The sequence below is a fragment of the Clarias gariepinus genome, chromosome 6 (genome assembly GCF_024256425.1).
Source record: "Clarias gariepinus isolate MV-2021 ecotype Netherlands chromosome 6, CGAR_prim_01v2, whole genome shotgun sequence".
Taxonomy (NCBI): domain Eukaryota; kingdom Metazoa; phylum Chordata; class Actinopteri; order Siluriformes; family Clariidae; genus Clarias; species Clarias gariepinus.
This window is the reverse complement of record NC_071105.1, coordinates 1,526,785-1,551,119: the sequence shown is the minus strand read 5'-3', so window position 1 is coordinate 1,551,119 and position 24,335 is coordinate 1,526,785. Positions and strand designations below refer to the sequence as shown.

Here is a 24,335-nt window from a genome sequence, read left to right as displayed (position 1 = left end):
ACAATGCTAATAATAATTAGAAAATAAATTGATCATTTAAAACTTGCCTTACTTTTTTTTATAATTTGCTAATATTTTGGATGTTTTAGAATATTTTTGTGTAATACTTTTTGACAATAAAATGTTAAAACATTCATTATTTTTCTATTTTTTTCATAATTGATTTGCAACCAAACCACATATTATTGTATCGTATTATAATAATTATTTAATGTCTCACTAATGTCATTTTAAAATAGTTATATTAAAAATGCTATTAATTATATAAATTATTAATTTTTAAAGTATGAAAATGTAAAAAAATAAAAAGTTAAAACATCTATTAATGCCTAATAAAGTTATAATAAGGTGCTATAGATAATTAGAAAATGAGGATAAACGCTGGAAAGAACGAGTAAGTGATGGGGGGGGGGGGGCTATGACAGAGAGTCTGTTGCAATTTCAGCCTAAGGGTGCACAGACTTATGTCCATATATGTACACGCATGCGCGCGCGCGCACACACACACACACACACACACACACACACACACACACACACACACAGAGGATAGCAATTTAAATGCTTTTTTTTTGACAAGCTGGGACTTGTGGTTCTGATGACAGACACAACCACACACACACACAGCATGTTTCCTGTGTAAGAGTGTAAAGCATGAGGACATCACTCCTCTTACATAACGCATCTTATTTTTTACAAAGCTTAAGTTTCCCCTGACGTCAGCCTTTACGCTGGTTCTTCTCTTAAAGAATTAAAAACAGCCAGTCATGAAGAATTTCACTCAAAACCCGAGTGTTTTTAAAAATTATATATTATTATAACAAACCAAAACAGAACATGTACATGTCTATATCTCTGACAAAATCATCATCAGCAGTGCATTATGTGACATTCTGTTCATTTGGATGCAGAATTGTTTACAAGAAGTGTTTGTTTGTTTTTTTCATTTCTCGGTCAGAGAGGAGAAAACCTCTCCAGGAAGTGACATCACAGGATCATCAGATTCCAACTTGTAATCCAGAAGCTCTTTGAAAATATTCAAAGTTTTGATCATTATTGTTTGACATTTATGGTGTTTATATTTAATTATAAAGCTTCTTCCAGTACATTTCATTATATTTGTAAATCATATAAAGTGCTTTGTTGGCTGACATTACGTCATATTTTTGTATTTGTCTTTCGGTAATGAACTGAAAGAGTCTGAGCTCTCTGTCGACCTCAGCTCCATCGTTTCACTTCCACATTCACAAGCATCGATTTAACATCAATTATCGCCATCTGACAGAGTGGAACCCAACAGAGTCCAAACAGGCAGATAAAAAACATAATTTTATGTTTTTAACACATTGTTAATGATTCTTTTACATGACAAAAATGCCAAAATATGAAAAGGAGGATTAAAATATAATAAAGTAAGCAAAGTAAATGAAAAATGGACAAGCAAAAGAAACATAAAAGAATTTAAAGAAAGAGGAAAAGGAAAACCAAAATGTAATAAAGAGAAAGGAAGGAAATGAAAGGCAAAAATAAAGCAGAAGAACGTAATTGAGAGAGAGAGAGAGAGAGAGAGAGAGAGACAAGGACAGTGACATCATCATGTATCAGGCACAGAATTTACTCTTCCTCTATGGACTTTTCCATCGGGCAGTATAGCATGGTTACTATGGTCACAGTTTGGTTATTGTAATAATGGTTTCTTATGGTTACTGTGGTCACTGTATGAGGTACTAAGGGGACTGTACTGTTATTAGGCAACCAAGTAATTGAGTGAAGGAGTGTGTCTTGACAAGTTGCGGAGAATGTGAAAAAGTTGTAGGGACGGGGAGTCAAAACTTATGCAACGTAAGTGACGCTTGCCCCAGCGTCATCAACGATTAGTCGTACATTCCTCTTTTTTAAAGATTAGATTCCCAGCTGAATACATTTTAATATATTTCAGACCACTACAAATCACCTCTTCATTAATAATTCACTACTAAATGTTGGTATTTGACATCGTGTTCTTCAGATAGAGCGTGCTGCCGCAGTTGGCCTTTATTTACTAGTGGGCAATACTGGGAACTGCATCAATCTGTGTGGAAAAGACTCCTCCTGCGCGATGGGAAGAACATTTCTGTAGCTAAAAAGTTTTGTTGCTCCCAAAATAAAATTATATATATATATATATATATATATATATATATATATATATATATATATATATATATTTCATTTTAACAGAAGCAGGATAATGGTGGAGTTTGGATTGGATCGTTTTATGCTGACTTTGCTGAAAACTGGCGACCCTGTTTGAGGATATGACCGTTTTTAAAAGTGCACAAAACAAGCAGCTGGATGACTGTACGTCCTCAACGTGCTGCAATAGTTTTAGCCCCCCTCCCACCGACTCATTAAACACAGAGGCATCGTTCTTCAGTTCTCAAAGACAAATAACATAATTAGTTTATTTCCCCCCTCTGAACTGCACTGTATGAAAAACATCAAAATGTTTAGCAGTGGTTTAGCCGTAACATAGCACAGCGTAGCGTCCTAGTACAACAGGAGAGCATAAGAAAGTTAAAAGTACCATAAATCATAGAGGGTTATATTTTGAAGAAAATAACATGATCACATGATCAGGGTCGAAGGATTTTTTTCTTCTTCTACATGGGACTGTTCACTCCATCCAGGAGGTTCGGGTCGTTTAGAAATTCCTGCAGCGTCGTTAGACAAGTAGAGCTGTCTGGAGAAAACGCCTCCGAGAGAAACTCCAGGAAACCTCCGTCACCGGGGCGAGGACCCTTCAGGGAAACCTCTTCGAAAGGAGCTGTAATGAAGAGATCTGCAGGGCTGTCATCGAGACAACTTTCAGGAACGCTGTTGGGTGGAGCGGGACTGTCGCTGTAGCCCGAGAGCATCGGGGAGTTCTCCGGCCCTTGCAGCATGACGTCATTGCTTATGTCAGGAGGTGAGACAGGGTCTTAAAGAAAGACGATACAAAAGATTATCAGTTTGTGTGAAGACGAGGTGAGAACGAGAAGGCCTGACTGACTTTAGAGGCGGTACAATTTACGCTAAAGCCAACTACTGGTGAGTGAAAAGGTGTGTTTAAACAAAATACAAAGAACCAGAGGTGTGTAAATAAGAATAAAAAATATATATATATATATACTTTTAACATGTTAAAAGTTTGCATCCTCCTTTCGATGTAATATAAAAATCATTCATAAGTCTGTAAAATGTCCTTGTTGCAAAACATGCATTTGATTTTCTACCCCACATGTGCCTTATGACCCAACCCCCCCACGCTGCTCCCATAAAGAGTTGCTGTAAAGTGCTATATAAATAAATGTTGATTGATTGAAAACTTTTGCATTTAACGGACCAATGTATACATCACAGACAGTTTATGTGATTAGCACCCCCTAGTGTTTGAAATGTTCGTCATGAAAGCTGTTTCATTGGAGTAACACTGAAAATTTCTCACAATATAAATTCAAACTTATTGGATCGCCTGATTGTATCGGATACATCAGTCAGGCCCTGGTGTAAATTACGTTCATGGAATTATTATTTAAACAGAAAAAAAATAAACCTTATGATAGGTGTAAGGGTGTACACATGCATGCAGTGTGATAGTAAAGTAAGGGTTAGTAAAAAGCAAAACATCATTCATGGATAAACCTCCCATTAGTGTGAAAAATAAAAAACACATGACCCGTCCCCGCTCAACATTCAGACAGCGTTTGAAGCATGGCGTGCAGTGTATGAGCGAATCGCTGACAGGAAGGAGGCGAGACGGGTGATCTGATTGGTTGTCGGGGTGGTGGGGAGGCGGGACTCACCGTTGTGCTGAGCACACAGATCAGGCGCTGGGCCTTCCGGCGCGCTCGTACACCCGTTCCTGTTGCAACCAAGCACACAGTACCACTGTTACTATGGCAACCAGCCCTTACCAATCAATGGCAATGTTTCAGCCATCTCAGCGACCAATAAGAATCACCGCAGCTTGACTCTACGCTACAGCTACACTGTGCTGGCAGCGGTCACGAACTAGCTTTATCATCGTTTCATTCGGACGGTTTTTAGAGATGAGTGTTAGCTATTAACATCTAATGCTGACTTAGCAAAAGAAATCGACTTAACCGTGGCAACCGATCACATGCTTTTAAGGCAACAATACATTTTAAAACTAATTCAGAAGCTGAGATCCAGACGATTTTTGATGTCAAATATTGCAGCCACATATGAACTAAAAAATTATTTTTATTTTAAATCCCGACCTTTCTACCTAAATAGAAATGATTGTCAATTTTTGTTTTGTTGAGAGAAATAAAACACTCCAGAACATGCTGTTATATACTCAACTTCGAACAGGTAACTGTAACTCCACTGCTAACTGATGGTTTTACTGAAACAGCACAACACCTGCTGTTTTATTCCTGACACAAATAGCGCAAAAGCATAAAAAGACATTACTACACTCTAAAACATGCTGGGTTGTTTTTGTAAACACATTGTTGTGTTGCTCATGTTGGGGCAAATGAGATGTAGTGAGTCATTTACAAATAAACACCTGGTTGGGTTATTTTGACCCAACAACTGGTTTATTCTTTATTCTCTGGTTTCTATAAACAGCAGCCTTCAGAATCTTTGAAATATTACTGTTATTTTGTTACAAAGTGTAGTTTTAAAAATTGTTTAGGCGAGAATGTATGTGTGTAGAGCTCAAAACATCAATCGGTTATTAAAGATAGCCTCTATTTTTAAAAAATGCCCCAACGATTTCAGAGATTTAAGCTCCAGGCAGACAATACAGGTGCTATAAGCTCATGTAGTCGCACCAACGCAGCCACACCTTAAAAAGAACTTTTGAAAACTACCGCTGGCTGTGAGTCTCTGCAATGGTTAAAACAGCAGATTTATTTCACTTTGTGTATTTCTAAAAGGCAATCTTTGGAGTAATCTGGTTATGGTATAAGTATATCGCGGCTGTAAGACGCATCCTGTACGCTGCGTTCCATTTGCAATATCCCCCGTGTCCTCAAACCCTTAAGTGTGCACTTCCACGTCAAGTCTGTTCTTGGAATTGAGACACGGCATGAAAAACTGTCTGAATTCCTCACTCCTGAAGCGAGTGGTACGCCAATTAAAGCTGTCAGTATTTTATGGTAAGTTAATATAATTTTTAACCAAAATTTTAAATGTTATAGTTGTGGTAGGAGCAGCTTATTTCCACGTTCATTCACTTTTCCACCATTGCACTTTGATATGTGTGGGGTGTGGGGAGTTGAGAAAAGTGCGTTTGTAGCACCCACAAATACAAAAACGAAATTTACTAAATGTAATCTTAAATGTAATTTTAGGTAAACTACCAGTAATCTTTACTAAAGCTGTGTGTGGAAAATCCGATGGTTTATTTTATAACATTTTATAGTTGTCAGAAGAAGCAGTTGTCTTCTGTTTCTGTCTGTTATTGTCACCCAGCAGTTGGTTTATTCTTTGGCGAAATTTCTGGATTCTTCACTTCTGACTGGATCACACTCAGAGCAATCAGTATATTATGGTAAGTTAATGTAAATTTCTACTTATTTTTTATTAAGTTGTGGTAGGAGCAATCATTTTATTTTTCAAATTTATTACTTTGATATGGTGATTTGGCGTGAATACTTTTTTTTTTTTTTCATTCTGTTTTTATTATTTAAAAAATGAGAATGTGTAGTTTAAAATGAGTTTTTTCTTCATCCTTACAAAATATTTAAATTGTACATTTATCATTAAAGTATCGTATTTATCTAGGGTTTGTTGAGAATTTGAAAGGGGGTGAATGTTTCGTATTAAATCCAGATGGAGCGCCGTATCCCGTTATCCCTCACACGTTAAATAGTGAGGTAAATTAGTCAGAAATACACACTAAATTCATATTTACATTACGTTTTAATGTATTCATATTTTTGTTTATTGACGAAAGAAAAAACGTTTTGCATTAAATACATGTACGTCCTTGATGTAAATGAGACAAGAGGGCCCTGACGGACCTTTCCCATGTTGGAGGCGATGCTACTGATACAGACTGTTTGGTGGAAGCATACTGTTGATCAGATTGATGGGCACGAGTACTCATCTGTTAAAATTTTGAGGACAACAGTTTTTTAACCCCACATTTCATGTCATTTTGAAGGAAATTAAATAGTAATAGTTAAAATATTAAGATGGGGAATGTTTGATGTAATGTGGGCATTATAAAATTTATATTGAAAACTTTTACAGTATACAAAAAGTGTTTAAGCATTGTATTAAATGCAAAAAAAAATTTTTACGGAGTGTTTATGTTACATTTATTTTATATTTAACAAGCGGTCACCTTGGGATTATATGATTGAGTTATTCACTTTTTCTTATTCTGTGATAGTCTATTTACATAATGTGAAGTTGTGTACATTTTGCATCTTTTTTGAAAAATAAATAAATAAATAAAATCTAATGGAATGTGTCAACCCAGCTAGAGTGTCAAAATTCTGAGTTAAATGCTTAAACCCAGCGCGCGTTCTGTCCAACAGTGACCCAGCGGCTGAGTTATGGTTGGGTTGTTTTTTTAACCCAGCAGTTTTTAGAATATACAGAACAAATACTTACTCTTTTGAAACGAAGACCAGCTTGGTTTTAATGTATTTAATGTAAGGGCTTTCCGCTGAAACACAAACACACAAAGACAGATCATAATGTCATACAGTTCATAAACACAATGAGAATCTTGTAGAGTTATTCTGTCAACTTTCATGTGTCTTCTGTTATATATATATATATATATATATATATATATATATATATTTTTTTTTTTTTTTTTTTTTTTACTTTTAAATGTAAAAAAAGAAAGCCATGCTGTCTTTTTTTTAAACTCCTTTTCTTCATGCTGGTTGAGAACTAGTTATTTGAGTTAACTAACTATAGCCATGCTACAGATGCAGGTGATGTCACTAACCAAATTTAGCAATCAGTTTAATTTTCATTCATTAAACGCTTTTACAAAGCAGATTTATGCAATTTTTAAGAATTGGTCCAAATAAGTGTAAAGTTATGCCCTGTAACAGGTTCCAGCAACAATCCGATGATCTGCTCCTCACCTCCAGTCTTCTCGTTGTAGTACTTGCCGAACGCCTCGTCTTTAGGGGTGTTGGGGTAGAGGAACAGCAGCGGGTACACGGGCACGTTCTCCGCCTCAATAATCTGAAAGTTGCGCAGGATCTCAGGGAAGGGAATCTGCTTGAGGTCCACACCGGTGAAGGGCTGCACCGTCCTCACATTGGGTTCACCTGCAACCACGGGATGTTAGGACGCAGACCGTGGAGCTTCACACGGGGTGTAAAATTTTATGTTCTGAGAGCTTATTTTGTGCATATTAAAAGGGGATGTAATCACGAGGGGTGTTCAAGTCAAACTGGGATGAAATTACTAGTGAATGGAGGCGGAAAAGCGATTGACATTTACAGAAGACTTCAAACTCTTAGCCGCAGTAAAACGGTGCGGATATTTTAAGGAAGGCCATAGGTTTTTAATCAAAAGTCCCATTTTGAATTAAACAAATAAACAAAGTTTCTCTATCCATCGAACAATAGGGCAAGGCAAAAAAAACAGCAAGGAAAAATACATAATTGCAGCAAGTAACGGAAAGTTACTGGGTATTGTATAAATTTTAATTAAGAAATGATGAGTGCAAAAACATGACACATATGAGAAACTGAAACACATGTAGAGGGAAACTATTGGCACACCTTGGGATTCATAGGAAAAACTCGCCACATGTGGCACTGATGCTAGGGCATTTTGGAAAACAGTTAAGGTAATGGAAAATAAAGTTATCTCACCTCATTTACCAGTTTCTATGATATTTAATGACATCATTATTACTGAGAAGTCTCGAATGGCCTCACTTCTAAACCATCACTTTATTAATGCAACCCATACAGTTTCAATGTCAAACCCTAATCCAGTTTCAACGGATACTTCAGTTATAACCTTAGCAGATGCCCAACTTTTTCCATTGAGCAACAAGGGCTTCTCTTTTATGCCTCTTTCCACCTCTGAAGTCCAGGATGAACTCTCCAAGCTGGACACAAACAAATCTGCTGGCCTTGATGGTCTTGATCCCATGTTCTTAAAAGCAGCACCCTGTATTATTGCTGCTCCCGTCACAAGACTATTTAACATGTCCTTACAGCTTTCTGAGATCCCTATTGATTGGAAATCAGCCATAATTTTTTCTCTCTTTAAAGGGGGTTCTGAATCTGATCCAAATTGTTATCGCCCAATTTCCATTCTACCATGTCTTGCCAAAGTTTTGGAGAAGCTCGTCCAAAAACAATTAAATGATTTCCTGGATAAAAATCATATATTAGTTGACATACAATCTGGTTTTCGGACAGGACATGGGTGCATAACAGCCACTACAAAGGTCCTTGACGAGGTAATTACAGCATTAGACAACAAACAGGTATGTATTGCCACCTTTATAGACCTCGCCAAGGCCTTTGACTCTGTCGACCATAGGATCCTCTTACATAAGCTTTCCAGTATTGGTCTGCCCTCCTCTAGCTGTGCTTGGTTTGCCAATTATCTTACTAACCGTGCCCAGCAATTGAAGGTTGAAAACATTATGTCAGACCCACTTAATATCTCTAAAGGTGTGCCTCTCTGGCCCCAACCCTTTTTTCTATTTACATCAATGATATAGCCAGAGCTGCTGGCACCTCCAGGATTCATCTTTATGCAGATGATACCATTTTGTATTCAGTTGGTTCTTCTCTCAATTCTGCGGCTTCTAGTCTTAAACTCAGCTTCAGCTCTATAGAGCAGTTCTTTGACAATCTCCACCTCCGTATTAACACCAGTAAGACAAAATGTATCCATTTTAGCCGAAAACCAGTCACCGTGACTCCACCTACAATCACTTGCATGAATGGTATGGTTCTGGAGTATGTCAACAAATATAAATATCTAGGTATCTGGTTGGATTTATCTCTGACATTCATTACACACATCAATAACCTTCAAATAAAAGTTAAATCTAGGCTAGTTTTTTTTTCCGCAATAAAGCTTCCTTCACTCATGCTACCAAATGCACCCTTGTCAAGATGACAGTACTGCCAATTTTGGACTATGGCGATATTATTTATAAAATGGCACCAAATACAGCCCTAAGAAAACTTGACACACTCTACCATTCAACCATCCGTTTTGCCACTAATGCACCGTTTGCACTCATCACTGCGAGCTGTATAAATTGGTGGGCTGGCCCTCCCTTCATACTCGGCGGCTCCATCACTGGTTTCTTTTCATATACAAGACAATCCTGGGCAAGACACCTCTCTATTTGTCATCTTTTCTTCATGTTGCTCATAACAAGATCAAGTAATTTGATTAAATTTAGTACCCCTCCTACTTCTACTATCTTCGGACGTAATGCCTTCCGCTTTGCAGCAGTACATGACTGGAACATACATCTCTGATCCCAATCTCCACCTTTAAGCAAAACCTCCAAAATTACATAGTTGACTCTTGTTCCTGCTGACAATTATGAAACATATTTATACACATATTTGAGCACTTTATTCTTTTTCTTTCTTTGTTGTCTATTTTTTTATATATTTCTATTTTTTTATTCAATTTTTTGTGTGTCATGTATTTGACTATGTATAGTTGTACAGTATTTCCCTTTTGACTCTTGTAGCCTCTTGGCCAAGTCATGTTTGTAAATGAGAAGTGGTTCTCAAACAGTTTACCTGGATCAATAAAGGTTAAATAAAACAAATAATAAATCTGGAGCATGATGCAATATCGATGTAATCTCTTTTAGATCTTTCAGTGTGTGTGTGTGTGTGTTTGTGTGCGCTTACCTTTATTTGAGTACTCTACCCAGCTGAACGTGATTCCTCCATCTCTGATGCTTTCGCTAAAGCGCAGGAGGAATGTTCCACCCTGTTTCTTTTTCAACAGACCCTTCTCTGTCCCTTTACTTACAAAACCCATGATGGACCTACAACAAACACAAACAAAATAAGGTTTTATCAGTTGTTTTCTTTTCCTCATATCCCCTCAAATATCCATATATGTGAGAGGATATATCCATCTATCCACATATTTATTTGGACTCGTACTCGCCCGTGCAAATGAGCTGTTGCTATGGAAACAATAACGCAATAGAGTGAGCATGTTATAGAAAGTTTTTCAACCCCTTCTTACCAAGAAGGATCCAGAACTCAACACCATTATTGTCATTTAACACTCACTCACACACACACACACACACAAACACACAAACACGTACCCATCCTCCCACAAATTAGCGAGGTGAGACTTCACAAGGTTCAAAATTCCATCCAGCCAAACCCACAGTGTGAAGTTCTGCCCAGGAATGTTCTCCTAAAAAAGCAATACACACACACACGTTAGAACTCTTCTCTCACACACACACAAACAAGAATTACAAATACAGAAATTGTTAGTTGTTTAGGAAAGTTTTTGCTCTTACCTTGCTAAATCTGGTCCAGGATATTTTACAGTTATCATAACTGTCTTGTTTTTCTGAACAGATAAAACATCAAGATTTACACACTGATTAGAACATATCGCACTGCATCCGCTTACAAAGTGAGAAGTTAAAATCTAGCTAAGCATTTTTTAAAAATCATGAAAAAGTTCAGTTTAACAACAGTTTTAGTCCCAAAACAACAAGGAAGTTCACTTATCCTTCAATATTGGGGAGAAAAAAAAACAACTGACTGAATTAAATTATGTACAGACAGGTTACAATTTATCAAGATCATACTTTGACCCTGATTAAATAATTTTTCTAAACAAAAAATTATATACTGTAACTAATCCAAATAAAACATCAGCACCTCGTGTTTTTAGATTATAGTTTAGGTTAAACTATCTCTGTAAATATTTTTACAAAGATATAAAAACAAGAACATCATCGGGCCTAAAGCAGAACCCTGAGGGATACTTTGTACACTGTCAGCGTTTTTACACTAGTCACGATTTATTTGTACCATGCTCAAAAACAACTGCTCACTCCTCCTTACTCCCCCGAACAGCGTTCTCATTATTTTTTTGTGCACATTCTCTGGTGCACTTACATATTTCCACTCTATGATACACAGACAGACAATTCCTACTGAATCAGCTATGGCCCTAATTGGAAAAACTGTTCTTAGAATAGCAATAGCCACTCCCAATGGTACAACCCGCATTTCTGTTTGCACTTCTACAAACAGTGGCCTAAAAAATGTGTAAGGAATAAAGAAATAGTGTTTACCTTTAAGTCTAATATAATGATGATATACAGCTGCATAATTATTCATAGTTTTACTGTGCCATTAATTACTGATTTGATTTAGCAGATCGGATCCCTCTAATTATTCAGCAGTGGTCCAGCACAACATTAATGGGTTACTCAGATGGACAAAATATGATTAAGAAATCAGAATATTATCCACTCAAGTTAAAATTTAAGTTAATTCATGATTTTATTCATAAAATATTTCCTCTGTGAAATAAACCACGCCTCTGATTAAAAATATGTTCTGTGATTTTTTTTTTTTTTACCAAAAAACTTCTGCGCAAGAGTCTTAAGCTGGTCTGCGTCCAGGCCTCGTTGAGCACACAACTGGAACTGCCAGCTCAGCATCTGCCCCAGCTGGGACCAGGTGGCAACAGGGGAGCTCGCAAAGAACACCAGGTTCTAACAAAGCATGCACACACAATATTAGATTAGTCCTATTAATGATGCCTAACATGCAAGTTCAATTTTATATATTAAAAAGAATATGTTTGTGGGTCCGTGTTCGACCCTCTAACCTTGGGGTCGGTAGAGAGCATGTTGAACCACAGGACAGAGGCCCAGGCACTCTGCTGCTGGCTGGAGTTGGAGATTACTACGACAGGCAAAGAGCACGCCTGACAACAGGATAAAGAGATACTTGTAAGTAAAAAAAATTAAATAAAAATAAAAATGAAAAACAACAATTTTTATAAAGCGTAATCAAAGCAATCTCACCTCCAGGCTGACAGTCAGGCCATGAAGGCTGAACTGAGTCTCAAAGTGAATGGTGTGGAGCTCCTCGGTCACGCTCAGAGACAGCTGGATATACACAAACACACTGCTTTTAAAATCTTTTCAGTATGCAGCAATAACCCTGAGAACTGTGTAGAAGAGTTCAAAGCTAAAAGTTGTTTGATCAACTGTATCGTGTTTAATGTACGAAAAGCGTGAAACACAAAAAATAAACATTAACCATTAAGGGGGTGTTGAAGTCAAAGAGGGACTTTTGATTGTACAGAATAGCAGAACACAGTTCTGAGAGTAAAATGGCTTGGAGCGAGGTCAGAACTGTACTTCTTTATGGGGGACTTAAATGTCAATCGCTTTTATGTTTTCATCCACAAGTCCCAGTTTGACTTAACCGCCCCCTTGTGGTGGTTAAATGGTCCACAGTGGTCACTAGCCCATCTGTCCGTTTCAGTCAGTTAACGCTGGAAGCATGTTTGTTGTGTTGGTTTTCAGAAAAGAACTACAACAATTAATTAACTTACAATTAATTAAATAACAAAATAAGACAACATGACTCACATCATTATTGCCCTTCCCTCCTGCTCCAACCTTCCGCTCTTTTAAGGTCTAAAAGGGAACGCATCATTTCATTTATTCGCTTCAGGATTAAATTAACAACAGGTAAAGTCTGACATTTTGATGGGAAAAAAAAAAATTACCAAATGTCTAAAATCTGCCACCATTCCTCCGTTCATGCTCTCAGACATGTTTAAGGCTTTACTTAGTGTCCCCAGAACGTTAAACTTGCGGAAGCTTCAGCACACACAAACAAACAAACTTATTAATTAACCATCACATTTTCCATATTATGCTTTTATTAGGAAACATACAATAATCCTTCTAAAAAATAAAATTTTAAAAACCCAGACAGACACTCACCCCTTCACATTTGGGCCATCCCTAAAACACACACAGTTAAAACAATATTAAACGTTACACTTATCATCTCTAAAGTCACATTAATGTAATGCTTAAAAAGAAAAAAGAAAAAAAAAAAGACATGTTCTTACGCATCAACGGACACGACCACCTTCATGGCATGGTTAAGTTCAGCAACCTTAAAGAGGAACCTGAAGACATAGACATATCGTACTGTGTATGACTGTGTATGTGACAAATAAAATTAGAATTAGAATTTGACATTTAAGATGCTGAGAAATATTATGCAAAACCACTTCAACACTATGAGTTACTCACTCTCTTACTTATTGACTGATTGTCTATAACGCGTATCCTATGGCGGGAGGCCTGGAGCCTATCGCAGGAGACTAAGGGCACAAGGCGGGGGACACCCTAGACAGGCTGCCAATCAATCGCAGTATACAAACACAAAACACACACACTTACTCCAGCATGCCAAATTAGCCTGTACCCAGAGGAACCCCATTAAGAAACTTAAACTTCCAAGATGGCGCTGGTGAGGTCGGCTGTTTTTTTTGGTTTTTGTTTATTAAGTTAATTTTCAGTCATTTAAAATCGGCAAATTTATCACCATTGAGTACATTTGGTATGACAGAGACACCCTTTTTTCTATTACAATGTACTCAATTAGATTTTAACTCCAGATCCAAGTTGGCCGAGTGAGATCCTGACAGAGAACAAAGGACGTGAGGCGAAGCGGTGGCCCTGAGGGAAAGGAGTCGTTGTCAGGGACAGGCTGAGAGCCCGTGCACAATGCACACCTTTGCCTAGCATCCTGCTCACCAATGCCCAGTCACTAGAGAACAAACTCGATGACCTCAGGGTCAGGTTAAAGTTCCAGAGGGACATTTGGGACTGCAAGCACCTCTGCTTCAATGAGACATGGCTGAACCCAGCGTTGCCGAACCACGCCATCCAGCCGGCCGAGTTCTTCTTGGTCCACCGTATGGACAGAACACAAGATTGGGGGAAGTCAAGGGGAGGCACAAGTGTTTAATTGTGAACAACAGCTGGTGCAATAGCGCAAGCATTGTTCCTCTCACATGCTCCTGCACACCCAACCTGGCTTTGTGACATGGTGCATTATCCTACTGGAAGTAGCCATCAGAGGATGGGTACATGGTGGTCATAAAGGGATGGACATGGTCAAAAACAATGCTCAGGTAGCCCGTGGCATTTAAACCATGCCCAATTGGCACTAAGGGGCCTAAAGTGTGCCAAGAAAACATCCCCCACACCATTACACCACCACCACCAGCCTGCACATGGGTAACAAGGCATGGTGGATACATGTTCTCATTATGTTTACACCAAATTCTGACTCTACCATTTGCATGTCTCAACAAAAATCGAGAATCATCAGACGAGGCAACATTTTTCCAGTCTTCAACTGTCCAATTTTGGTTAGCCCATGCAAATTGTAGCCTCTTTTTTCTATTTGTAGTGAAGATAAGTGGTACCCGGTGGGGTCTTCTGCTGTTGTAGCCCATCCACCTCAAGGTTGTGCGTGTTGTGGCTTCACAAATGCTTTGCTGCATACCTCAGTTGTAATGAGTGTTTTTTGCATTCAAAGTTGCTCTTCTATCAGCTTGAATCAGTCGGCCTATTCTCCCCTGACGTCTAACATCAACAAGGCATTTTCGCCCACAGGACTGCCGCATACTGGATGGTTTTCCCTTTTCACACCATTCTTTGTAAACCCTAGAAATGGTTGTGTGTGAAAATCCCAGTAACTGAGCAGATTGTGAAATACTCAGACCAGCCGTCTGGCACCAACAACCATGCCACGCTTAAAATTACTTAAATCACCTTTCTTTTCCATTCTGACATTTAGTTTGGAGATTGTCTTGACCAGGACCACACCCCTAAATGCATTGAAGTGATGTGATTTGTTGATTAGATAATTGCATTAATGAGAAATTGAACAGGTGTTCCTAATAATCCTTTAGGTGAGTGTATATTCTACCACAAGCGGACATGGTCACTGCCTTTTGCGGCCTGCATGAGGTACTCACGGGACACCAGACAAAACTGGGATGCTCATTTACCTACCTTACATTTATTGTGGCGGGAGACTTTACGGAATCGGTTGTGGGATTCGTCGGGAAACTAGCAGATGATATCGTGGAAAAAACAAGCATCAGAAAGTTTCTCAATCAGAAGCCGTGGGTGGATAAAACCATCTGCGACACTCTGAGATCTCAAACCGCTCCCTATAACGGGGGACATGGACATCCGGAAGGCAGTGAAAGTGGCGTAGCAACGCTACGGGAGAAAACTCACAGCTCCAACAGAGTGACTCTAGGAGCCTGTGGCAGGGACTTAGGACAAAAACAGACTACAAAGCACCAACCAAATCTCAGTATGACGAACGCATATGTGACTCTGGCAGAGTTCTTCATCTCCGAGCATCACGTTAGGCGTGCCTTCAGGAGAGAAAACACTATGAAAGCAGCAGGACCAGACGGCATCTAGGTCGAGTCCTCAAAGCCTGCACAGACCAGCTAGCACCTGTGTTCAGAGAGATATTCAACCTCTCTTTATCTCAGTCGGTGATCCTCACATGCTTTGAAAAGCTCATCATTGTTCCTGTCCCAAAGAAACCCCATCATGCTTCTCGCAATGACTATTGCCCTGTAGCCCTCACCTCAGTAGTGATTAGTGCTTTGAACGGCTGGTCAGAGACTTCATCATCTCTTCACTACCTGACACACTGGACCCATTACCGTCCAAACTGCTCTACAGATGATGCCATCTCTCATCTCCTACATACATCACTCACTCACCTGGACACTACAAGGGGGAATTATGTTAAAATGCTCTTTGTCAACTACAGGTCAGCATTTTATACCATAATTCCCTTCACACTCACTACCAAGCTGAAGCACCTGGGACTCAGCTCATCTCTGTGTCAGTGGATCTCCAATTTCCTAACTGGCAGACCACAGGCAATAAGGATGGGCAGACATGTCTCATCCTCCCCCACCCTCAGCACTGGAGCCCCCGCAAGGTTGTGTTCTGAGCCCCCTGCTGTACTCATTGTACATGTATGACGGTGTGGCCACTACCAACTCCACCACCATCATCAAGTTTGCTGACGACACCGTGGTGGCGGGCCTGATCATGAACAACGATGAGACAGCCAACCTGGAGGTGAGTGGAAATCTGGAGAAATGGTGCCAGAGAAACAATCTCCTCCTGAACGTCAGCAAGACAAAGGAGCTGATAGTGGACTTTAGTACAAAGCAGTAGAGGAACTACCAGACCCCCGTCATCAACAGGAGCCCAGTGGGGAGAGTAGACAGCTTCAGATACCTCGGTGTTCACATCATGCAGGACCTGTCATGGGCCTGTCACATCAACAACGGTAAAAAAGGCCTGAAAGCGTCTCTACCACCACAGGGAGATACTTCAGACTGCCCTCCAGGGTGCTTAAGAATTTCTACTCCTGCAGCGTAGACAGCATCCTGATGGGAAATATCCTGACATGGTTTGGAAACAGCACCAGGCAGGACAGACGTGCTCTACAGAAAGTGGAGTGATCAGCTGAGTGCATCATCCACACCAAGCTCCCTGACCTGCACTGAATCTATGGCAAGCGGTGCTGGACCAAGGCCAGGAAGACCTCAGCCACCCCAGCAATGGACTGTTCTCTCTGTTGCGGTCAGGAAAGCAGTTCGCTCCTTGAAGGCAAACACAGAGAGACTGAGGAGGAGCTTCTTCCCACAGGTGATATGGTCTCTTAACACCACAAAGGACTAAACCATTCAAAAACATGCACAATCATGACATTGTCTCTATGCACTCATTCTGTACATTCATACACACTTACATATTTATATTTCATTTCTTGGCGTATTGGAGTCAGAGCCAGCAGATCTGAAAATCTGAAAGTATGTCGTAGGAACGGCATTAATCTGATCTCTCTGTTCCTATCTCCAAATAATCCTGTTTACCTCAGAATAATAACGAGTTATTAAAGTTAAGTTTTCCTATTATCATGGTAACTATTCAAGTTTCTCTCAAGCTGATAATTGAACGTTCTGGTTTGTTTCTTGTACCCGAGGACAGAACAAAAGCTATTTTCACCTGTAGGTGTATAAAATAGTGAGGCGTGTAAGGATCTTTTACCTGGTCTTGACGGAGAACTGGACATTTGTGCGCAGGACCAGAGAACCTCGGCCCAGCGGCATGGAGGGCTGTGTCTCCACCACGAACGCGCTAAAGTAAAAAAAAAAAAAAAAAACATAATAAACACAGATATGTATAAAGTGCCAGAGGCAGGTGTAGGGAGTGGTGTGTGTGTGTGTGTGTGTGTGTGTGTGTGTGTGTGTACCTCTTCAGCAGAGTAGTTAGCAGTCTATCCACTCCTTCCTGTAGGCCAGGTTTCTGGGTTTTGATGGGATCTTCATCATAACTCAACTTGCCGTGAAGCTCCTCCAGTTTCTGCAGGAACTTTCGCAGTTGGAACATCCCGTCCCCGACCGCTGTGAACCTGCCCGAGTCAGACAAAGGTTGGCAATCAGACGGATATCAAACAGGGTTTAGACGCCATAAAGAAAGTAAAATGATGGCACTGCATTAGTGCAGCTACTTGTTACGTATCGTCAAAAGTACAAACTGATACCTTCAAATGAACACCGAGAGTCAACTCACTTGTACTGTAGAGTTTGTTCTCTTGTTTTGTTAATTCTCACTAAAGTCTCTAGTGTCAGTGCTTTGTAACAGTCTGAGATTATCTAATGTATTTGCCCAAAGCTTTTAGAGGAAAGAATCATTCAAGAGCTGAAAGAATTGACTCTTTCTGGTGAACCAAGTCAAATGATTTAAATCACTGGAAAGAGTTTAAATTTCCAATCACACTTAGTAAATAATGATAGTCATGATTAATAAAAATTATTTTATTAATAATTAAAGTAAAGTAAAACTAAAAATTTTAATTTAATTTTATTAAATTAAAGTAAAGTAAAAATAAAAATAAATAATAACCATATTATAACTCTAACTACTATATTTTGTAGTTAGCCAGGATTCCGTAGATAAGAAGGGTTTAAACGACATCACATCTGATATCACTGCTATCTGACTGGTCAGTTTTTTTGTTTTTTTTTACCTCAGATCAGTCAATTTTTGTGTATTAAATATGTTCATTAATAAATATACAGTATAAGCCTCAGCTCTTTTCTTTCTGTTTAAAATTTGAGCTAATAATCTGATCAATACTTCTTTGATCTTCCATTTAAAACACTAAAAATAAATTGAAGATCAAAATAACTATTGAGCAGATTATAAGTTCTAGTCATATAGTCGTACCACTTTTCCAGCGGTTCCAGGTTGGTGTCTTCCGGAGCCCCAATGCAGGAGACCTGCTGCCTGCGCTTCCACTCATCCAGTTCCTCCAGAAGGACGACCTGGAGTTGATCTGCAGTCTCCAGCAGAGACGTTGCCCCCGAGAGGAACGACTGAGGAACACAGATTTGTTCACAAATAGAACGATGGCAGAAAACAACTGTAAGACCGCACACACATGCAGACATCACAGACATACCTTTCTGGCAGCGTTGAGTCTGTTGAGCATCAGTTTAAGCACTTTTATCTGCTCTTTTTTCTCTTCTTCATCTGTCGTTCCTGAAATCGCATTGATTCCACTTATATTTAAATTAAATTCTGAACATCTCATTCATTTTTTTATTTTTTGTTTTTCTTTTACGCATGAGCATCTGAACTACAAGCATTAGCATGTGTGGATATATAAATATATATATCCGCAAATTGCCATTGTGAAATAGGAAACAGAAATTGATGTAAGCACATGGAGTGTCTGATGCGGAGGAAGGCTGATCTCACCGTCCATCCGGTGCGTCTGATATTTAAAGTCAAACTCGTCCTGCTGCTCCTCCAAACACCTCAGTGAGTGCTCCATTGCCTGTCAATCAATTCATCCATCAATAGACCTAATAACCAACCATCCATCCATCTATTCATCCAAAAGGTACACAGCAGAAATTTACTGAGACACACCTGGACTTTGTTTTTAAAATTTAGGATGTTCTTCTCCAAGTGTCTCTGAGTTTCTGACTCCATGGAGCTTTGCTGAACCTGTAACATCTGCACCTGTCGGGAGCAAAGCAAGTGAGGGTTATGATGGCTGTCTAATATTCAGGAAGTCCCAACTTTGCCATTAAAACTGTAATGACTTGTGTGTTCTGACACCTTTACATCGGCCCAGCATAAACCTTTACCTCAATTTGATCCACACTAGTGCTTTTATTGGATCAGACTACACGGGCCAGCCTTCACTCTCCATGTTGATCACTGAGCCTTGGCCACCCATGACCCTGTCATCAGGTCACCGGGTTTTCCTTCCATGGTTTACTTTTGGCATGTCCTAACCAGTGCAGTCTTGGAGTTGCTTTGACCCAGTCCTCTAGCCATTATAATTTGGCCCTTGTCACAGTAGTTACATTTTCAATATCTCGTTACAATGGCGGCTGGAAGTGAGTGGGATATATTAGGCAGCAAGGTTCAAACCCCACAACCACCAAGTTGCCACTGTTGGGCCCTTGAGCAAGGCTCTTAACCCTCAACTGCTCAGATGTATAATGAGATAAAAATGTAAGTCGCTCTGGATAAGAGAGTCTGCCAAATGCCTAAATGTAAATGTAAATGTAAAGTAAACCTTTTGTCCCCATGTTGGAAGCAGAAAAAAATGGGCAAGTGTAAGGATTTGAATGACTCTGATAAGGACCAGAACGTGATAATTAGTGAACTGGGTAAGAGCAACTCCAAGGCTGCAGCTCTTGTGAGATTTACCCGGTCTGCAATGGTCAGGACCTACAACAAGTGATCCAAGAAAGGAAAAACAGTGAACTGGTGACAGGGTCATGGGTGGCCAGGGCTCACTGATGCAGATGGTGAGTGAAGGCTGGCCCATGTAGTCTGATCCAATATACAGTAAGTGCTAGTGTAGGTGAAACTGATGGAAAGGTTAATGCTGGTTGTGATAGAAAGGTACATCACTGTTATGGTGGAAAAAGGGAGGCCCTACTTAATATCACGTAGGTGGTCATAATGTCATGACTGATCAGTGTATATACTATAATAGTGATAATTATGGATAATGAGAAGATTAATATAACAAAGTGATGATGATGAAAATGGTGATGACAGTGATGCCTCTAGTGACAATCATGACAACAATGCCAGTGATAAACCATTTCTCACTTCCTGAGCCAGCTCCGCAGCCTCCACAATCTCTCGCTCTTTAACCAGGAACCAGTTTATGGTTTCAGCCAAGCTGCATGGGTCTTCCTGGTACCTCTGCTATAAACAGAAACAACTTCATCAAGCGGGCATTCTTAAGTAGTTCATGAAACTGGAAAGCGGAAGGAGAGGAACGGGTTTTACCTGAAATGTTTGTTTAAAGTGACGAAAATTACGATGCATAAGGAAATTATTTTCCTGCACAAATCTGCTGTATTGATTATCCAGGTTTTCAAGCAAGATCTGGAACAGGACCACGGCCCGGGATGTGTCTCTCGAAGCCCCTTCCCTAGTCAGAGAGAGAGATGGTTCAGTTCAATAACAAAAATAGACTCCACATTAACTTAAACACATCTCCTGTTATACTGAACTTCTAGCCTCGCAACACACAGTATGAGTGCAGATCAATCCCTGCTATCCGTTATCACCCAGATGAGGATGGGTTCCCTGTTAAGTCTGATTCCACTCAAGGTTGCTTTCTATTGCCATCTCAGGGAGTTTTTCCCTCAGCACCGTCGTCCTCGGCTCGTTTATCAAGGAAGATCTGATCATTTTGATTCATACACATTCACTTTTCATACAAACTTAAGTAATTTTTTTTTGACTGTGTAAAGCTGCTTTGCGACAATGACAATTGTTAAAAGCGCTATAAAAAAATAAAATTTAATTGAAATGAATTCAGTTCTGTTTATTCAGGTGTTGGTTAATAAAGTTCTGTGTGTTACTCACCAGTCCTGATCCTCTATCCAATGAGCGAGATATTCTCTCACAGCCATGGGCAGAGCATCAGTGTGGTACAGATCATCTACCCTTTGCAAACACGCAGAGTCGAGCTGCTTCAGACGCTCCCACTGTGCCATTCTTTACACACACACACACACACACACACACACACACACACACATAAAACAGAATCATGCACATGTAGTTATTACATTTATGTTAGTTTTTATGACATGTACAGCGCTTCACTATCGAATAAGTGCATTGTGGGATTCCAGGTGTAAAGTTTCCAAAATCTTTAGGACTTTGACAAATTTTTATTTTACTTCTTCTTCTTTCGACTGCTCGTTAGGGGTCGCCCACAGCGGACCATTTGTCTCACTCATTTGGTCCATCATTCATAAACCTTCTCTTAGACCTTCCTCTTCTCCTCCTGCCTGGCAGCTTCATCTCCATCCTCCTCCTCCTCCTGATATACCCCACATCACCCCTCTCTTCTTCACTTCTCTACCACACGCCACACTGCTTTGGACAGCGGCCACTTAATACTGTATTTAAACTCATCTACCTTTCCCTACCTCCACACACACACACACACACACACACACACACTCCTCTCATTTTCATGTGTCCTCCGTCTTGCTCTTACTGATCTTCAATCCCTCCACCTTTACACACATCTCAACCAGCTTTGCATGTACTCTCACTGATTTTAAACAAAATAGGGAAAAAGAGAGGGCGGTGATGGAATGACGTCACCGGAAATTGTGCAGACAGTTGTGTTGTTCAAAGTATCAGAGCAACATTGTGGCTACATAATGGAAAATATACATATATATTGTTTTTTTGTTTTTTTAATTAAATGCAATTTGTATCATCAATAGAATTATAAATATTTTTAAAATGTCGTAAAGTAAATACATTGAGTAAAGACAAAAGTAAACATTAAAGTTTAGAGTTATATGAATAACAACAACAACAACATGAACATGAGACGTGAGACATGCTTTTACACTTTATCTTTCAGAGCTAGCTTTAATACCCTAAAAAAATATCAATAATAATATCAATAATAATAATAATAATAATAATAATAATAATAATAACACAGTTTATTTTAAGACAACATCCAAACCCAGAGCTCCTCTTTAGGTAACTTACCTGTGTTTTTTTTATTTTTTTTACTTATTTTTTTGTAATCCACGAGCTAAACTTAGACCAAACCCGTCACTGACATTGACCTGGTGTAACTCACACACACCACTCCACCCTCCCCAGCTTATTAAAACCTACAATCGCGACAAATATCACCGAAAAACACAAATAAACAATTCTCCTGCTGGAAGACTTGAACGCGGCGTTGCTGTAAGTCCCGCCTCTCCCTGCAGCTCATTGGTCAAAACGCGCCGCTCTGTTCCTCTGTTCAGCTCCACGAGTTGGCTGCTCGACTTCCACCTCCCGCCCTAATTAAAGTGCTACGCACGTGACAAAGTTTGAGGAATACGATTGGACGCCAGGCCCCGTCAATCAAACTCGCGGAAGTGGGAGACTATGAGGAACTGGGAGAGCGAAACTTAAAGCTGTGAGACTCGGCGCTTCCAAGAAATGACGCTGCGAAAGTTAAAGTGCGTCACGGCAGCGCGCGCCGTTTAAACGGCTCTTCTTTTTATGAATACTAGGAACAGTTAAAAGGTTAATGTAATCAGTGATATTATTATTATTATTATTATTATTATTATTATTATTATTATTATTTGAGGTAGATTATTTTACAGTAGATTATTAAATCCCACACATAACTGTTCATAACATCACTTTTACTCAACATTTAGATTCACTGATGGTGCAGATTAAACTTCAGGCAGAGATCTAAGTACACTGTCACCTATACAAACATTCGAGTTACGAACTTTACAAGATACAAACATGAGTACGTGCATGTTCAATCATGGCAGTTGGATCACATGTCCAGCGTTTATATCCCAGGATGTCTGAAAGCAATCACTCCCCGCCCCGCACCACGTTCCCTCTAACACTCAAACGGCTGGTCCCACGTACCATCTCTCGGAGATCACGGAAGAAATGCATCTAGACTTTTTAATCCTGATAAGACAGAAGTTCTGGTGCTAGGACCACATGCAGCTAGAAGTAAGATTTCTGATCACACTGTAACTTTAGATGGCCTTTCTGTTCCAATAAGTGCAACAGTAAAAGACCTCGGTGTGATTATAGATTCCAGTCTGTCATTTAAAGCTAACGTAGGAAACAATACATGGATAGCATTCTTTCATCTCAGAAATATTGCCAAGATGAGGAATATATTGTCACTAAACAATGCAGAAAAATATTTTATGCTTTCTTACCTCTAGGTTGGACTATTCTAAAGCCTTACTGTCTGGTTGTTTAACTAGGTCAGGGGTTAGTAACCTTAAACCCTCTACAGAGTGTTCTACTGCTACAGAGAAAATGAGATATTATTTCTGCATCCTACAAAAAAAACCCATTTTGAACTTTTGATGCTGAGTTAAAGGATACGTTCAAACAAAATACTCAATGTCTATTTGATTTATCCTCGTATTTATGAAATAAAAAGTAGAACTCAAATTATCCACCTGTAGCAAACCAAAAATGCCATCTGCCATCATTCTTTTCTCAAAAAAGTAGAGCTTGAAAAAAGATTTAAATGTTTATTATCATTATTATTGACAATGACATAATGTAAATATGATACAAAAATGTAAACTTAAATTAAATCAATAAAACTTTAATATTATATAGGCTAGTAATCTGTAAAAGAAAAATAAATCTTGCTACATCTTTAATCAATTATTATTATTATTATTATTATTTTTATTATTATTATTATCATCATCATTAATAATACGGAGGAAGTGACATCTGCACTGGTGACTTTGTTTTATCAAGGGAAGTTCCCTTTAACTATATTCACTAAAAAAGGAGCAGGGAGTAGGGAGCACCCTGTGAAGTACACTTCAGAATGGAACGGGCTCGAAAAGCCAAAAAAAAAGCTTCCCAACACTGATGTTTGACTGATGGCACTTAGTTAGTAACCGAGTAACACAGTGTAAGGATCTATCCAATGACGGGAACTTCAAAGCACTTTTATAAGTCAGTTTGGATAAGAGCACCAAAAGCCTAAATGTGAATAATTGAAAGAATAGAGTAAGGTGAAAAGATGGAAGACATTGCTTATACTTTTAACATGATTTGTTTAAACTTTGGCACGATTCTAAAGAACAAGGACAAAATCATGAAACATGTTATAGTGTGTTCAGCCAAATTGTGTTAGTATCCTAGTACCTAGACAATAGCTGTT

The 24,335-nt window shown here is 39.1% G+C and overlaps 1 protein-coding gene across 2 annotated transcripts; it reads right to left on the bottom strand.

The window, feature by feature from the left end:
* Nucleotides 1–2,190: 2,190 nt before the first annotated feature.
* On the bottom strand, nt 2,191–22,376 carry stat2 (signal transducer and activator of transcription 2). 2 transcript variants are annotated; one of them, XM_053499181.1, is made up of 24 exons: nt 22,160–22,376; nt 21,005–21,136; nt 20,420–20,564; nt 20,237–20,335; nt 19,034–19,126; nt 18,860–18,938; nt 18,561–18,640; nt 18,326–18,474; nt 17,349–17,507; nt 17,144–17,233; nt 13,102–13,161; nt 12,971–12,991; nt 12,751–12,844; nt 12,611–12,658; nt 12,038–12,121; nt 11,839–11,937; nt 11,587–11,722; nt 10,508–10,560; nt 10,304–10,398; nt 9,873–10,012; nt 7,104–7,292; nt 6,616–6,670; nt 3,825–3,883; nt 2,191–2,959 (listed from the first exon to the last, which is right to left on the bottom strand). In XM_053499181.1, the coding sequence occupies exons 2-24, from the start codon at nt 21,133–21,135 to the stop codon at nt 2,643–2,645; spliced, it is 2,475 nt and encodes an 824-aa protein (XP_053355156.1). In that variant the 5' UTR covers nt 21,136; nt 22,160–22,376; the 3' UTR covers nt 2,191–2,642. The 2 variants fall into 2 exon arrangements, with proteins under 2 accessions (XP_053355156.1, XP_053355157.1); XM_053499182.1 differs by having other exon boundaries at nt 20,237–20,332.
* Between the last annotated feature and the right edge of the window lie 1,959 nt (nt 22,377–24,335).

What these genes read in the sequence shown, in the direction of transcription:
- stat2 (XM_053499181.1), bottom strand. Translation starts at nt 21,135, where the DNA reads ATGGCACAGTGGGAGCGTCTGAAGCAGCTCGACTCTGCGTGTTTGCAA. An exon ending in CAGTTCTCCGTCAAGACCAG is followed by an intron (nt 13,162 to 17,143) that starts GTAAAAGATCCT and finishes CTATGTCTTCAG; the next exon opens with GTTCCTCTTTAAGGTTGCTG. An exon ending in CCTGGACCAGATTTAGCAAG is followed by an intron (nt 10,399 to 10,507) that starts GTAAGAGCAAAA and finishes TTGCTTTTTTAG; the next exon opens with GAGAACATTCCTGGGCAGAA.